Source organism: Rhinolophus ferrumequinum, chromosome 4 (genome assembly GCF_004115265.2).
Source record: "Rhinolophus ferrumequinum isolate MPI-CBG mRhiFer1 chromosome 4, mRhiFer1_v1.p, whole genome shotgun sequence".
Lineage (NCBI taxonomy): Eukaryota > Metazoa > Chordata > Mammalia > Chiroptera > Rhinolophidae > Rhinolophus > Rhinolophus ferrumequinum.
The window spans coordinates 64,939,007-64,956,104 of NC_046287.1; the positions used below are offsets into that span (position 1 = coordinate 64,939,007).

Below are 17,098 nucleotides of genomic sequence, written 5' to 3' on the forward strand. Positions count from 1 at the left end.
TACTACCGAAGCCAGCACCTTTCCACGTGAGGCGGAGAGCCTGGAAACTGCACTCCTAGCTCTGTCCCCACACAGGTCTTATATAAGACCGGGTCTTATGTTAATTTTTGCTCCAAAAGACATATTAGAGCTGATTGTCCGGCTAGGTCTTATTTTTGGGGAAACACAGTCCAAACAGGCATTCATATTCTAAAGCATTGTCTTATAAACGGGAGCGTAGCATCTCATATTCACCATTGAAGCACACCTTGTGGAAAGCCTCGTAGTGCCCTGGTTTAGCTCTACTTCATTCTTTTAATAAATGACTGGAGAATTCCCCAGTGTGGATGTGCCATTGATGAGTCTTCGCTTTGTTTTCAGGTTTTTGCCCTATGAGCAGAGACACAATGAACCTACTTGCTTATCCTTGTGAACTTGAACCTATATCCTTACATATGGTTATTTATATTTGATAAAGTCTCAGGAGTACAGCTGCCACTAAATTCGTGTATTCTTTTTAAGAGATGTCTGATTGTTTTCCAAAAACTGGAGGAGAGAAAGTCAGGGAATGGAAGATGAATGTGGATCAAGTGCCTCCCCCCTGAATTTAACTGTGTGGATTGAATGAGGGGACAGTGCAGTGTAAAGACCAACCCAGTCGACAATATTATTGATTTTCTCCTAAAGACGGTGGTGTGGGGACAGAGCCAGGAGTGCAGTTTCCAGGCTCTTGGCCTCACGTGAAAAGGCACTCACTCGGGTAGTAAATGGCCATCAACTGTGATTGGATGGCCATCAGCTGTGGCTAGTTGGCCATCAGCTGTAACCAGTGAGCCATTGGCCACTAATATAACTGCTGTGCCTACGCTAGCAGAAAAATGGGGGCTGGCGAGAAGATGGTGTCTGGCAAGGGCGGAGTGTGGATTGCGGATTGCAGATTGTGGATTGCAGTTAGCAAGTGAGGTTGGTTGGCAGAGACAAGTGGACGGCGGGTTGCGGACAGTGTGGATCCAGCCTCCAGTGAGACTATAGTGCTGCCAGCGAGAATATAGTAGTATGACACCCCTATCTATGGCTCCGTGGATGTTCCTTTTTGGCCTCACCATGTCCTGCGTTCTTATGTGGGGAGCGGGACCAGAGACTCCACAGGCCGCCCTACATGACAGGTGGGCTCCCTGAGGTCACTGCCTAGGCCTCTCTGGAGGGGGTGGCATTTATCAGGTGTACAGTGCGAGTGACATTCTGGGATTATGTACCTGGACAGATTAGAAAGGAACGGTAGAGCTGGGAAGAGCACAGGTTTGGGGAGTTTTATTTTTTTATCATTCCCCCCAGGGACCTAGCTTTAAGTTGCAGCTTTACCACTTTCTGCTGTGAGATCTTGGGCAAGTTACTCAACTTCTCAGAGCTTCAGTTTCCTCATCTGCAGTATGGAGATAACGGCGCCAGCCTGCGAGAGTAAGAGTGAGTGGCTGTGAGAAGGAAAGTACATAAGGCCCTGAGCAGTGTGCCCAGCCCTCGTTAAAAGTGACAGGTTATTTCTCAGATGTCTTCATTATAACTCTTTCCAACAACTACCTGTCACTGTGTCCCGTAGCAGATGAAAACCTACTGCAGGCAGGAACTGTATCGAATTTACCTTTGCATCTTTATATATCCAATCTCTAACTTGGTTTTCTCTCCTACTATCTACCTCAAGGTCAGTTAAACCAACACTGATTAAAACTAAGGGCAATAACAGCAATTTGTTATTATGGAAAGTTTTGGGTTTACATTAAAATTATAGAGAGAGTGATATAATGAACACCCGTGATCCACTACCCAGATTCAACATTGTCAACATATTGATAATCTTTTCTCACATCCTTTTCTCAATCAATCCTTCCCACCACTTCTCCCATGGAGTAATTTAAAGTGAATCCCAGATATCTCGTCCGTTGTTAATACTCATGTGTATTCATTCCTTAATAGCAATTCGCAGCGTGCGAGCTGGAAACCCCTCAGGGTTTCCAAGACCCTATCTGGAGGTTGGACAGGTCCAAACTGTTTGTATGATAATACTGTGTTTCTCAGAAAATAAGACCTAACAGGAAAATAAGCCCTAGCATGATTTTCCAGGATGACATCCCCTGAACATAAGCCTTAATGCATCTTTTGGAGCAAAACTTAATATAAGACCCGGTCTTATTTTCGGAGAAACACGGTATTAATACACTGGTTGTCTTTTTCACTGTCATGCTCTCATGAATGTACAGTGCAGTTTTCCAACACAGATTGAATGCTACAACAGATCTGACAATCCAGCTGTCTCCTACTAAACCAGAAATAAAAGAGGTGCGAATTGTCACAAATCTGTTTACAAAAATGTAACACAATGCCATTCTTCTGGTTTTTTTTGTCTTGGAAAATGTAGTTATTTTTCCCAAAAAAGTATGCAACTTGTTTATTGTTGCTATTTTTAAGAGAATTAAATGGATATTTTAAAATATATGTCAGTTTTAATTTCTAACATAGAAAAAGATCTATCTAAATGTCTCTCTCACATAAAGCAAAGCTGTTTGGGGTCCTCAATGTTTTATTAAACTAGTCTTTAAATTGAGATTTTATTCATATGCCATAGGAATCACCATGTTAAAGTATGTAATTCAGTAGGTTTTAGTATATTTACAAGGTTGGGTAATCAGCACCCAACCAGAATATTCTTTCTTATCACCCTAAAAAGAATGATAAACTGTAATTCCCAATTCTTCTCTGTCCCCCATCCCCTGACAACCACTAATCTAATTTCTGATTTTCCTGGTTTGTCTAGACATTTCATATAAATGGAATTTTTTTGTATCTGGCTTGTTTTTTTTCCCGTCTTCTGCCTCTCCCCGCCGCACCTCCCACTTTGGTTCAAGCCGTTGTTTCTCAGTCTACTTGTGTAGGACACAGCTCCCTGGCCCATGTGGGAATCGAACCGGCGACCTCGGCATTAGGAGCATCGTGCTCCAACCACCAGAGCCATCGAGCTGGCCCCACTGGCCCTGCTGGCCCCTCTGGCTTATTTCATTTAGCATAATGTCTTTAAAGTTCATCCATATTATAGCACATATCAGAGCCTCATTCCTTTTTATGGATGCATAATAGTCCATTGTACCTATATACCACATTTTGTTTATCCATTCATCAATTGACAGACAAATTCTATGTTGTTTCCACTTTGGGCTGTTATGAATAATGCTACTTAGAACATTTGTGTCCAAGTTTTTTTATGAATACATAGTTTTAGTTCTCTTGGCTATATCCCGAGGAATAGAATTACTAGGCCATAAGTTTAAATCTAAGTTACTCTATGTTTAACTTTTTAAGAAACTATCAAACCGTTTTCCACAGCAGCTGCACCATTTTACATTTGAACCACCAATGTATAAGCATTGCAATTACTCCACATTCCTGCCAAAATTTTTTTCAGTGTTCTTGATCTTAGCCATCTTTGTGATTCATTTAAAAGATTTTGAGACTAAAATGTTTGAGAGTTGTTTTCTTTTTTAACAACTAGCTTTAAAAAACATTTTAAAAAACCCCAAACCTTTGTTTATTTTTTTAAGACAAAAATAAAAAAACAAGCTCTTAGATAACAGATTGGTGGTTGCCAGAGGCAGGGGGGTGGGAGGCAGGCAAAATGTACAAATTTCCAGTTATAAAATAAATATGTCCTGAGGATGTAATGTACAGCATGGTGAATATAGTTAACACTGTATTATATCTTTAAAAATTGCTAAGAGAGGAGATCTTAAAAACTCTCATCACAAGAAAAAAAATTTGTAACTGTGTGATGTTAACTAGACTTATTGTGGTGATCATTACCCAATATACCGGTATACGTATGAGTATACTGTATCATTATGTTGTACACCTGAAACTAGTATAATGTAAAAAAAATCTATAAACATAATAACATTATCAAATTAACAATAATTGCACAAATTTATGTAATACCAGGGTAATCAAGTTTGCTTGGGACAGACCCAACTTACACCTCTGTACCAGCATAAATATTGTCTCCTTTAATTCTCAACATGCCGTGTTTAGATGACAAATTATATAAACACTCTAATTACACATCTATGTTCAAATTTCCCTAATTGTCTTAAATATATCTTCTTATAATTTATTGAAAATAACATTGCATTAGATTGATGTGTCTTTAAAAACTTTTAACCTATATCGGTTTTCCCTCTACTCCATTTCTTTCATTCCAGTTATTTATTGAAGAAACTTGGTAATTTGTGGATTTCCCACATCCTTAGCTTTGCTGATTATACTGTCTTGGTATCTTTTAATCTGTTTGCCCTCCACATTTCTTTCCATTTGGTAATTAGGTGTAGAAGTTTGAGTACATTTGGGGTCAAATTTTTTTTTTTTTTTTGGTGCAAGAACATGTCATAGATGGTGTGTGTTTCCTATTGCATCACATCACGGGGCACATGGTATCTGGATGTTTCACTTTTAGTGATGTTAAGATACATCAGTGGATTCAGGTTTTGATAGCTCAATCCAGCCATCATTCCCTTCACCATTCTATCTAATAATTTCAATAGCCATGGATGATTATTACCTACTATCAGTGCTTCTTTAGGAGTTGTGAATACCGACTTGCTGATTCTTTCAGGTCTGCTGCGTTTGTTACCCTTACGAACTATCTGGGTACCTTGAAATATATTACAGAATAAATGCTTGACTATTTTCTTATATTTACCAATTAAAAACACAACAGTTCGTTCCCTAGATGATCCAAGGGTGAATGATCAGAATTTTTCTTTTTTTAGTAGTACTGTACTTTCATGAATTTGTATATATTTAATATGTTTCAATCCATTAATGATTCTTTTTTAAGCCCAAATTGTTCTTTGGCCAAAAGGTGCCCCTTCATCTTGGCCTTTGTGTTCTTTTGACATAACCTTAGTAGTATTTGATAGCTACCTTGCTCTCTGGCATAATAAAATGCCACTGGCTCATCGCACATAATCCCTGCCCCCGTTCTGAAACCAGTCATTTCCTAAAGGAGTCCGGGTTCCTTGTAGAGGGCAATGGCATTTAGGTTATGAATCTGAACACCAGGGCTGCTCATAGTGTTGGATTGTCACTGCTTCTTGGCCTTTACAGTGAACACAGCTAGGATATAGGTATTTGGAGGAAAGATTAAAAGTTCATCATGAATTTATGCTACCATTGGCAATTCAAATTTTCAATTACAGAATTTAATTTATACCTAACTTACTGATTTGATATCTGTACCTTATTTATCTTTCACTGGAGACCTTGGTTTCTAACCATATTAAGAGAATTACTTATTTGCTATTTTATATACATATATATAATATACATAATACATGCAATAGCATCTAAATAACAATACTAGTATTATTACTAACAAATATTATTACTAAGTGAAGTTTGATTTCTTCACCATTCTTTTTTGTCCTTACGATATGTTACACTAAGAATATATAGTCAAAATAATGAATTTTAAATTCAGCTTCTTATTGTTCCACATGGTAATGCTAGTAACTCCATATATACTTTGATTAATGGCTTCTTTTAGGAAATGCTTTGCTATTTTCTTTAAAAATTATGTAAAACATTTACATGATTGCAAAATCAAACTATAAAATACAGTATATAAAAAGAAGTCTAGCTTCCATCCTCATCTTTTACCTTGTTCTTTTCTTATGTGTAGCCATTTTCATTAGTTTGTAATTTGTACTTCCATTGCTTCTTCTTTAAGCTCTTTCACTGATTTAATTGATTTCAAGTTTTTTCCCCCAAATGTGTCAGAAATCCACAAAAATGTTGATATTTTGACTATTTTATGCATTTCATAATAATAATTTGAGCTGCTTTGTAAATAAATGACATTTTTATGTATAAAAATTTTGTATTGTTATTCATTTTTGAAAAACACAAAAATATAGCAAAAATGTACATCTGCTTTCCTAAACTTCCTTTCTGGAAGTTTCCATCTTCACTCAGCGGATGGAAATATTCATTTGGATATATGCGACTGTCACAGCAAAAGGGCTAAAACGTAAGCAAGTGCACACACATCTTTCTTAGAAGAAAGGAAACATATACATGGTCTCAGCCTTGCTTTTTTCACTTAATACAGAGAGTGCCAAAAATGTATACACATTTTAAGAAACAGAAAAACTATTAAAATTGTAATCAATATATACCGATAACAAAAGATGAATACAAGTCACATTTGACTTTTGCAATTACCAGAGGTGCTCAAAGTGGTTACCATCAGTATCCAAACACTTCTGATTACGGGAAACTACTGCTTGAGCAACGTTGACCAAAGCATCCACTTGTATACATTTTTTTTGGCACCCCGGGTATGTGCTAGAGCTCCATGGCTTTCCACAGAGATGCTCTTCATTCCTTTGTACAGCTTCACAGAACGCTATTGTATGGATGCACCGTGGTTTATTCAGCCAGTCGTCTGTGGATAGACATGTGGGTTCAACAAACATTTATGGAATGACTAAATTGTGCCAGGCACTGAGGATAAAGACCTGGTCTCTGGCCTCAAGAAACTGAAGAGTAGAGGGGGAGACCTCTGCAATACAAGTACTTTCCTCATAAGGGAGTGAGATCTTGTATCCACTTAGCACAAGGGGCCTGTGAAACAGGGAAAACAGACTCCCACACAGGAGGGATACAATAACTATCTGTCCATTGGCATCTTGCTCCCACCTGGACTTTAGTGTGGGAGAATCCCCTTGGGAGGAAATTATTTTTATCAATGTTCGAAATTATTTAGAACATTATGAGTGCCAACTGATCAGAGAAGTCTAGGCCAAATGAAAGAGGCAAAAAGGAACCACAAAATTCCCCTGAAAAGAGGAAATGTAAGTTAATACAGAAACTGTGGTGTAATAATAAGAGATAACACCTGTATCGAACTTACCACTGACCAGAGATTTCTCTAAGCAGTTTACATATATATTTAACTCCTTTATTTCTCAAAACAAGCATGAGAAGTAGGGACTACGTATGATTACCCATATTTTACAGTTAAAGACTATCAAGGCGCAGAAAGGTTACCGAACTTTTGCCCAAAGTCACACAGAGTGGGAGGGAGGCAGGGAGCGAGGAAGGAATCGCATATAGGATGCTTGCAAGCAGTGCCCTCTCCAAGGCAAGACTACCATACTGTAAGTCTCCCCGCACCATAACCACTCCCTGGATAGGAGAACCTTGACATCTCCCTCTTTTCTACACACACACACACACCCTCTTTTCTACACACACACACACACACACACACACACACACACACACCCAGGATGCCACCTGCTGGGTGCCTGGAGGAGGCTAAGCCGACCCGCCGAGCCGCCGAGCCGCGCAGGTCCGAGCGGTGGCTGCCAGGTGTGGGGCTTCCCGAGGACCCCGCAGGTCCCTCTCCGAGAACCTGCCCAGCTCGCTCTACGACCCCTCCGAGTATACGACGCCCATCTCTCTGTGCTGCGGCCCACGCCTTGGCACAAATTAAGTTTGCTTCCCCGGGCTCCCAGGACATGGTGGACGCTATATGAAGTCACCGACGAACTCCCAAGGAAGGCCAGATATGTGACCCGCCCCCGGGCACACAACTCCACCCTCAAAGAACCCGCAGCGAGGGGGACAGGTAAGGCCGACGCAATCTGACACAGGCTAGGACAAAGGGGTCGCACAAAGCCGTGGCTCCCCAACCCAGTCAAAACCGAACCAAAGACCTGCAGGGCTCAGCTGTCCGTTCGCTCGCTCTCGCCTGGCTGAAGGAGCCGCCCACGGCTGCCACGCAGCCAACACCTGGAGACCACACGCGGGACGGCCCGCAGCAGGATTCCCCAGCCCAGACCACCCGTTTTAATCGCGAGCGGCTACCCAGCGTCAGACGCATTGCCAACTCGGGATTACACACTGGCGGTAGTTGTTTCAAGTTCGGCACTTCCTACTTTAAGAAGCTAACTGCACAGTAAAACCTAAACTTTCCGCGAAGCTTAGATGTCAAAACGCAGAAAACTACAGCTCGTACCCAGGCAGGAAAGCACAATACGAGGTAATACACATACAAACTAATAGTAGAAAAAAACAAAAACTTTCCCAAATGTTTGAAAACTATAGAGGATCCCTCTAGTTCACGTCAGACGGGTAATGTGCCGTTGTCGTAACAAGGTTTGTGGGAGGCACATCTCACACAACAGCATGAACACCCAATCATCACACTTATGAACTACAAAAGGATCGAGCTGAACGGCCGGTTAAGGGCACTCGAGTGTGGCCTACTCACTTTGCAGAAAGGGTGACAGATACAGTCTATATATATTCAGTCTTGACATAAAGATCCTGTATGTTTCAAAAATATCACCGATATTCCGTGACATTTCTCTTGTTTCTACTTCGTAAGTGAAAACAGAAACAAAATTAGCTAGCTCATCACTCTCTATGCAAATTTTCCGCAACAGCTCCACCTTTTAAAAAAGCCTGGCTCTTTATTGCTTTACGACAGTAGATCGTGAAATGACGGAGTTGATGCCGTATAGGCGGAAGCTAGTCTTGTGCTTTGCGGCAACCACGTTAGCTCGGGCGGGATCCTGATAGGCACAGGGTGTGCGGGAAGGGCTGCTAGTGCCGGTAATCGTGTTCGTATCATGCTGTAGTTTATTCCTTAAACTCTTTAGGGTTTTCTTTTCTTTTCTTTCTTTTCTTTTCTTTTTTTTTTTTTAGTCTTCAGAAGCACAGGAGTAATTTCTCCACTTCACTTCTGGGAGTCTGAGATTCTGTTACTCCCAGAGAGGTCCCTTTCTCCGTGTTTTCCTTTACGCACACTTTACTCTTATGCCGGTTAGACTCGCCCTCCCTCCTCCAAGATGTCTCGCGTTTTTATTTGGTTTTAGTTCTGTTCTGTGGGAGAATCCCAGCCTCCCGGTGATCTTTCCGTCCCTCTTTAGCGGATCCCGTCCCGCCTTCATCTTCGTTCTCGGGGGTAGACCAGCCATCACAGCCGCAGTCTGAGGAATGGAGCAGGACAGCTCTAGGGAATCCCCATCGCGGGAGGATTCTTCCTTGCCTGGAGAGTGGCATTCTGCCGACCTCGGGCAGGCCTTCTCCCAGATTTTGCACCATCTTACCGGCCAGGAGTTCACACGGGGCAAGGCCAGAAATGCAGCTCTTCAGGACCTCAGTGCTCTCATAGATGCCACAGAGTGTGATCAATTGTTTGAGGGCAGTGGCACATCGCTCCGCGGAATGCCTGAGATGCTAGGGCATGTGGCAAAAACCGTGGAGAAATATGCGGCCCCACCCAAGGAGCAGGAAGGTAGAAGTGATCGTCACTCTGCAGTGGCCGAGAAAGCGGCAGCAGTTGGGGTACTGTTTCTTAAGCTATTGAGGAAAGTTGAGGCTGCCAAGAATTCCTTGGTTTATCCGGCCTGGAAGACAGGCCTACGTCATTTGGCGGGACCCATCTATATTTTTGCCGTCACACACAGCTTGGAGCAACCATGGACCAGCCCAAGATCTCAGACTGTTGCTGGAGAGGTACTCACCTTACTGCTTCAAGTTACTGAGTGTGGGTCTGTCGCAGGATTCCTCCGTGGAGAAAATGAAGATGAGAAAGGGCAATTTACTGTGATAATGGGGCTTCTTAAGCCTGATTTGAATAAGTGAGTACTGCGAAAAGGGCCGACTTGGGCTTCAGCCTGTTTTGAATGTTAGAGCTCAAGGGAACCTTAGTGTTGTAATAACAGGTCTGGTAAGGTCCACAAAGATTATGATTAGCTGTAAATGACATAGCTAGATAGTGGCAAATTCGACATTAGCACTCAGGTTTTCCGATTCCATTTTCTAGTGCTCTTTTCAGTCCCCATGATATCTGCCCTGGAAATTGGAAGTTCTGTCCCATTTACTTAGACTTAACTTTCTTAGGTGGGGATGGGGATTTTAAACTTATGGTTTGAATTTAAACTTAGCGATCTTGAAACTCATCGCTAGTAGATAGAGAGAGGTATTAGATATGGAAGCAATGTTTGGAATGAAAAAAATAAAACCTTTAGATTGCCATTAGCTAAAGTATTTTTTGTGAGTTTCCTCTTGCTATTTTGTATATTAGTATTTGTGATTAGTGGACACTTTGTCCTGTCCAAAATGACCACGGAGACATTTCATACACATTCTTGAAATTTGATCCTGTCCAAAACTTTCACAGACATTTGATCCATGCTACCACATCTGCCTAGCTCTATGGGCCAGAACTAGCTAGACTACCAAGTTGAAGGAGTTATTGGCAATACAGCCACAACACAATTATTCAACCAATAAATCATGATAGTAGTTTATGTATTAATCCTGTAAACCAAAAGTATAAATAAATATTATGGGCTGTTTGAACCCAAGGATGTTTTCCTAAGTGTGGACATTTCCGACAGGACCAAATTTCAAGGACCTTTTCGCATAGACCAGTTGTCTCCGTCAATGTTTTGGATATGACCAAATGTCCTGCAAAAGTATCTGTAACACTGTAGTGATGAGAAAAAAATGTGTACATAACTGACATTTTACCAGAAACTTGGAGTTAACTGTAAGGCAGATAGTACTTCTTTTTATTGTTCCTGAGTAGGACCACGTCAGATAACCACTCTGAACTTCAATTTCATTATTTGTAATACAAAGATAATACTACCTGTTACACAGTTATTTTGAAGATTAGTTGAGAAATGTGTGTAAATTCATTTTATAAAGTATAAACTGCTGTTGAAATATTGATTCATTTGCTCCCTTAATAATAATAATAATAATAATAATAATAATAAAAGACATTTCCTTTACTCCTCTCTCCCTTCTCAACACATCTTCATTGTAATCACCATCACACAGATCTTTTACATAGCTATGGTTATAAATGGCTGCTTCTCATTGGATAAGGTTTAGACCCAGAGCCCTAGGTGATTGTTAAATGAATTTAGTGTAAGTTCTCTGAGTTATTTTGGTCTAAATTTTAAAATGTAATAACATCAAGAGTTATGTGGGATGTAATTTTCTCAAGGACAAGAAAATATTTTGTTTCGCTTGAATTTGCTAGTTAATACCTTGGCACTTTACTTAATGTGGTTTCGTATTTCCATTAAGGGAGTCCTGGAAGAATAACCCTGCCACCAAACATGTTTTCTCATGGACTCTGCAGCAGGTCACTCGACCCTGGCTGAACCAACATCTAGAAAGGATACTTCCCCCATCATTGCTCATCTCAGACGACTATCAAACTGAGAACAAAATTCTGGGTATAGACTGCCTCCATCACATTGTGCTTAATGTGGTAAGCACCCTGTGCTCTGTCATTTGTTTTGATCAGGCAGACTGAGTCATCATGGCTCTTCCTCATTCGTGATACCACTACTGCATTTCCCCGAAAATAACACCTAACCGGAAAATAAGCCCTCGCATGGTTTTTCAGGATGACATCCCCTGAACATAAACCCTGATGCGTCTGTTGGAGCAAAAATTAATAGTAGACCCGGTCTTATTTTCAGGGAAACACAGTATTTTATTGTTGCCTATGTTTTCATCTTTTATTAACTTTCCAATTAATGCTGTAATGTGACTAATTCACTCATTTATATTTTTTCTCTTTATATTTTTCCTTTGTCAACCTAGTAGAGGTTGTATTTCATATATATAATATACTATATAAGAAACATGGGCCGTTATCATGGACATAAGGTATAGCCATTGTCAAACTGAATAACCGGACCTTGAATTGTTAACAGTTGACTTTCAAGGAGCAAAAAAGTCAAACTGAAAGGGATTATGCCCATATGTGGAAGCTGTTACTCAAAGAGACTTTTGTTTTAATACCTGTGTATTATGGAGCTTTAAAATATACACAGAAATAGAGAGTGGTATCATGAATCCTATGCTCCCATAATCCAATTTCAAAAATTACCAGCATTTTGTCAGCCTTGGGAAACTTCTTTTAATTGGGTAATTTATCTGATTGCAGCCAGCTGCTGATTTGCTCCAGTATAACAGGGCTGAGGTCCTATATCATGCCCTTTTCAACCACCTGTACACACCAGAGCACCACCTTATTCAGGTAATTGTAAGAGTTGTTCCTAACTGTGAGTCTTGAGTTCTCAAATTTCAGTAGCAGGTGGCATTATGTGAATAAGAATAGTTGAGAGACATTTTCTTCTCTTGGAAAGTGAGGCTGATACTAAAAGCCATCGCTCCGTTGAAAATATGGAGGTAGCAATGACTAGTAAAAATATCATAATACCAAGCAGGCATCTGCATTCCTGATTCTCCACAGGAAAGTTTTGTCTTCATCTGTGTGTTATTTATCACTTGGCCGGGGGGACACCTTTATGTCTGAAGAAGTGCTATTTTTTATTCATTTAACTGTCTCCTGTTCTGCTTTACATCAACACACACTTGAAACTCCTGGTATGTTGGATATTTTAGTGTCATTTATTCTTTCACTCAATAGACACTGAGTACCTACTGTGTGCCAATAATCACTGTAGGTTCCAAGAGTGATTGAACCAGGCAGGGTTTCTGGCTTTAAGAAACCCTTTAGGAGACATTTATGTAAATATATGAACTATTAAAAGAGGTTTGCAGAGTGCAGTGGGTGTCCAGCAACAGGCAACTATTGGTGTTGGGTGGTTTTAGGAGGATTCCAGAAGGAGGTGATATATGCTTCTGAAGGATGAGTGTCTTAGGAGAGGGAAGAACATTTTCAAGACAGAAGAAACAAGTTATATAAAATTAGAGGTATAGATAGCCTTGTTTCTTATTTTATGTCTACTTACCTTTCCCCCACTCTGCCACCTCTTTTTAAAATATTATTTTTAGATATTGACAGATACTAACAGAGGCAAAAAGATTGGGGCTCTTCAGATAGTGTTAAAAAAAAAGCCAAAAAAAACCACCCCAAAATACACTCAAAACCCAAAGATCCCAGGAAAGCTAGAAGGGATTGCCTAGACACTGCAACTTCAGATAAGGTGATCAATTGGATACAAATGAGTACTACTTTAGATTCTATGCAGGAGTTTTATTTTAAGTACATGTAAATATCATTTAAACTTAGTAATGTAGTGACAATAGACTTAGACTCCTAAAATTTGGGTTAAAGTCTGAGCTCTGCCTTTCTTCCCATTTTATAGCTTAGCAAAGCACAATCCTGGGAAGGTATTAACTTTGAGACTGTCAGATGAGATAATGTAAAAAATTTTGAAAATGTAAAGTAGTATGTACTTAATGTATTCTTACCAGTATGTTTTAGAATTCTATGACATGGACCCCAAGATTAATCAAGTTGCTAGAAACATCAGTGAGTGTTGTGAATACAAATGGATGAACTCTAGTTCCTTTCCATTATTTCTCCTAGGCTGTGCTCCTGTGTCTGCTGGATTTATTCCCCGTCTTGGAGAAAGCCCTGCACTGGAAGGGAGATGCAGCTCGACCCACCACGCACTGTGATGAGGTTCTGCAGCTGATCCTGACCCACATGGAGCCAGAGCACCGCCTTCTCTCACGCAGGACCTATGCGAGAAACCTACCAGCTTTCGTGAAGAGGTGAGTGCCAGGCTGCTGGTCTGGCCATATTCCTTGACTTCATCTCTTTGGTATCACAACTTCTCTTTCGTTTGTAGGTTGGGGATCCTAACTGTGCGCCACTTGAAGAGGCTGGAGCGAGTCATCCTTGGTTATCTGGAGGTTTATGATGGACCAGAAGAGGAAGCCAGATTGAAGATATTAGAAACCCTAAAACTTCTCATGCAGTATACTTGGCCCAGGTATAATAGCCACGCAGACAGGTGTGCTAAGAGGGGCAAAACTCAGCCGATTTTCTCTTTAGAACTTGCCCAGGTGTACATGCAGTACACAGTATTAAGTGCATGGCATGTATTTCAATACCTTCCATTTTACACACCTATTGGATTTTGAACTGAGAAAATGGCATTTAAAAGATACAGTACACCCCGTGTTGTTTCAGGTGTACATCTCTCTAGCTTTATAATGTACATTAAATTTTAAAAGGCCATTTAGAAGTGTTACAACAGGGGTGTCCAAACTGTGGCCCGCGGGACAACTGCGGCCCGCAATCCATTTTTAATTGGCCCGCAACAAATTCCAAAAGTATATTTAGTTCACTTAAATAAACCAGGTGAGGCAATACGGACTTCACCTCGAGTGAGTGGCCCGGCTGTTTGTGTATTTTACCGCATATGGCCCTTGGTGAAAAACGTTGAAAAAAGTTTGGACACCTGTGTTACAATGAAGACATGTCCAACTTTGTTCATCCTAATGTTTCTTAAATCTAATTAAGACCGGAGCACTTCATAGCACATTATTGAACATCTGTAGGCCAGTGATCAGAATACTGATTTAGGGTATGGTTGCTTAGAAAGCATTCCAACTCTGGCTTGAAGTAGGTGTCAGGAACAGTAAACTGGTACCCAAACATGTTAAGCCAACAAAAGGCTTTCTCGCATGAAATGACAGTTAATTCAGGTAGAGTCCAGTCCCTTACCAACATACGTATCTATTCTGAGCCATATTCCCTCATTTCCTTATAATGTGCCCGACAGTCTTTACCTCAGTCACATTTGTAACCAGGTTGCATTTGTTTACTAATTTCTCCTCTACTGAAGTATAAACTCCAGGAAGATTAAAGGTCACTTTGATACACTGAGCATACCAATTTACTCAGTACCTGGTATTAACTACACAAATATTTGAAGAAAGTGAACCTGAATAGATGGATGAATGAAACTGAAACACATTAATATTGTCAGGCCTTTAAAGACCAGAGACCAAGATTCCAAGTAGAAGAGATAGGCAAGCAATACAGGGGTTAGAAAATCAATGTAAAGTATGTGTGGAGGAGTGGGGCCTATGAAAGATTTTATATTGAATGATGACAGGTGGAGGTCTGAGCAGTATACAGATTATAGGAAACGAGTATTTTGAAGATCAAGGTGAGGGATGCAAACTTTTCTTCTCCCAGTCATATTTCTGTCCAGAAATGTGGCTTGTTATGTATATTTTCACACTTCAAGTTAAATTACTTTTCTGCTTCCATTAAGGCTTTTTAGTTTTTTTATTGTGGTAAAAAAAAACACATTAACTGTTTTAAAGTGTACAGTTCATTAAGTGACATTAAGTACATTCACAATTTTGTGCAACCATCACCACTACTCACTTCCAGAACTTTATCAAGATAAAATCTTTTAGAAAGGTTATTAAGTAGAAGTAAATACACTCAGTTTAACTGATAGTAACTAGGATCTGGAATTAAGTGACAGAAAATTCAAATTGACACCTGCCAAGTTTGTTTCCCTTATTTTAAACTTTCAGGCCTAAGACTGCATAAAAGTTAAAGGACTATGAGCACTCTCGTTTTCTGGCCAAAACTATAGGCCCCTAGTGAGATCCCAGTTCTCCCTTTTCAAGAAGGGCAATTTCCTTATAGAAGAACCAAATTTCTGGAGAGGAGCAAGGTATTCTTAGGCCATTGTGTATACACGTATGTGGGTGGTATGCTGTAGAAACAATAGCGGGCTTGAGTTAAGAAATCTGGAGTCTGGTCTCTAGTTCTGTGGTCTTTAAGTCAGTTGACTTCAGTTCCTTCATTTATGAAATGACAGCTTTATACTAATTGACCTTTGAAGTCTCTGTTTGATATTCGTGGTTTACAGTGTGAATTGAACAGTTTTTCTTCTTCATTCCAGAGTTTCCTGTAGACTTGTGGTCTTATTGAAGGCTCTTTTGAAACTTATATGTGATGTAGCAAGGGATCCAAACCTTACACCTGAGCCTGTTAAGAGCGCCTTGTTAGAGGAGGCCACAGACTGCCTGATTCTCCTGGACCACTGTTCTCAAGGACAAGTGAAGGTAAAGGAGTCTGCAACTTGGTTTCAGTTAGGCCTCATTATCCTTATTTAATTCCCACAACTGATTCTACTTTACTGTTCAAATGCCTAAGTCTATAAATTGTCATGGAGGGTTCAGTTCTCCACCTCTGGAGCCCTCCAGCCTTCAACAGTTTGAATAATACCTTATTTAAGGCATTTGGAATCATTCAGACCAAAAGGAAAGAGGATCAGCAAACGTCTCTGGGGCTAGGACAGAGAATAGGCAAAAGGATCATGAGATCAAGAGTTTGTAAAATTTAAATTCTATTCTAGTCATTGAAGAAAAACAGAAAAAAAGGTAAAATAACGGGCTATAAGCCACCATGGAGTAATAATATAGGTAGAGTAATTCATATACTAGATGTGTTTCCAGTTTTGGGGGACAACTGTGTTTGTCCATATTCTTATTTATCCACATGGGAATTCTTTCTTTGGCCTCATACTCCACAAAAGTTAACTTATCAAAGCCATAGCATATCACAGCTGTGTATATTTATATACATTTAGTAAATGACTGCTTCATTTCTTTATCCCATTTAGAAATCTTGAAAGATATAAGGTAGCATGAAAAGAAATTCATAGCCTAAAAATATTTAGAGATAGCTTAGTTTGTTGTTTTATTAGTTTTTTCAAGTTACTTCATCTTGGCTCTTTAATGTCAGGAAGTTTTCGAGCCCTGACATTGTTGACATTTATACCTGGCTGGTATAAAGCTGCTTCTTCATGAGCCAGCAGGACAAGTCCAAGCATGTCAACAATTTTTACAGTTGTACTTGGTTCTGTGAACTGTCCCCTAGTGTAATTCATTCTTTCCTCCTTTGAGTATGGTGCCAAGAAGAACCAAGGTAAAAGGGGGAAAAATAATTAAAGCCTGTTTGGTTTCATGTTTCAGAGTCTTCTGGCCAAAATTCTCCAAAGCTGTGAAGACAGCAAGGTGGCAAACTATATCAGGAAAGTGCAGCAGGTTTCTGAAGGCACTCCCTGTGATGGAACTTAAGATTTGTGTTACTTTCCTGAAGAGAAAAGGATTTTTTTGGTATAAATGGAATTATTTAAGAAAAAAGGTATTTTTATACCGAACATTTTAATTTAAATTGTTTTCCTTCTTTTTTCTTTTTTCCTTTTGTTCTCATAGAAGTATTGAAAGGAGAACAGAAAAAAATTGAAGT

At 39.9% G+C, this 17,098-nt stretch overlaps 1 protein-coding gene and 1 non-coding gene across 2 annotated transcripts; one reads left to right on the forward strand and one right to left on the reverse strand.

The window, feature by feature from the left end:
• Window positions 1–8,150: 8,150 nt before the first annotated feature.
• On the reverse strand, window positions 8,151–8,254 carry LOC117021824 (small nucleolar RNA U13). The gene has a single exon (XR_004422918.1). It is a non-coding gene; the product is annotated as a small nucleolar RNA U13 (small nucleolar RNA).
• A 279-nt stretch (window positions 8,255–8,533) lies between these two features.
• On the forward strand, window positions 8,534–17,085 carry TTI2 (TELO2 interacting protein 2). The gene is made up of 8 exons (XM_033104794.1): window positions 8,534–8,651; window positions 8,961–9,674; window positions 11,137–11,323; window positions 12,008–12,100; window positions 13,400–13,587; window positions 13,665–13,808; window positions 15,747–15,909; window positions 16,822–17,085. Exons 2-8 carry the CDS (start codon window positions 9,028–9,030, stop codon window positions 16,924–16,926), a joined length of 1,527 nt encoding a protein of 508 aa, XP_032960685.1. The 5' UTR covers window positions 8,534–8,651; window positions 8,961–9,027; the 3' UTR covers window positions 16,927–17,085.
• Window positions 17,086–17,098: the final 13 nt, after the last annotated feature.

What these genes read in the sequence shown, in the direction of transcription:
- TTI2 (XM_033104794.1), top strand. Translation starts at nt 9,028, where the DNA reads ATGGAGCAGGACAGCTCTAGGGAATCCCCATCGCGGGAGGATTCTTCC. An exon ending in CTACCAGCTTTCGTGAAGAG is followed by an intron (nt 13,588 to 13,664) that starts GTGAGTGCCAGG and finishes TTTCGTTTGTAG; the next exon opens with GTTGGGGATCCTAACTGTGC. An exon ending in ATGCAGTATACTTGGCCCAG is followed by an intron (nt 13,809 to 15,746) that starts GTATAATAGCCA and finishes TCTTCATTCCAG; the next exon opens with AGTTTCCTGTAGACTTGTGG.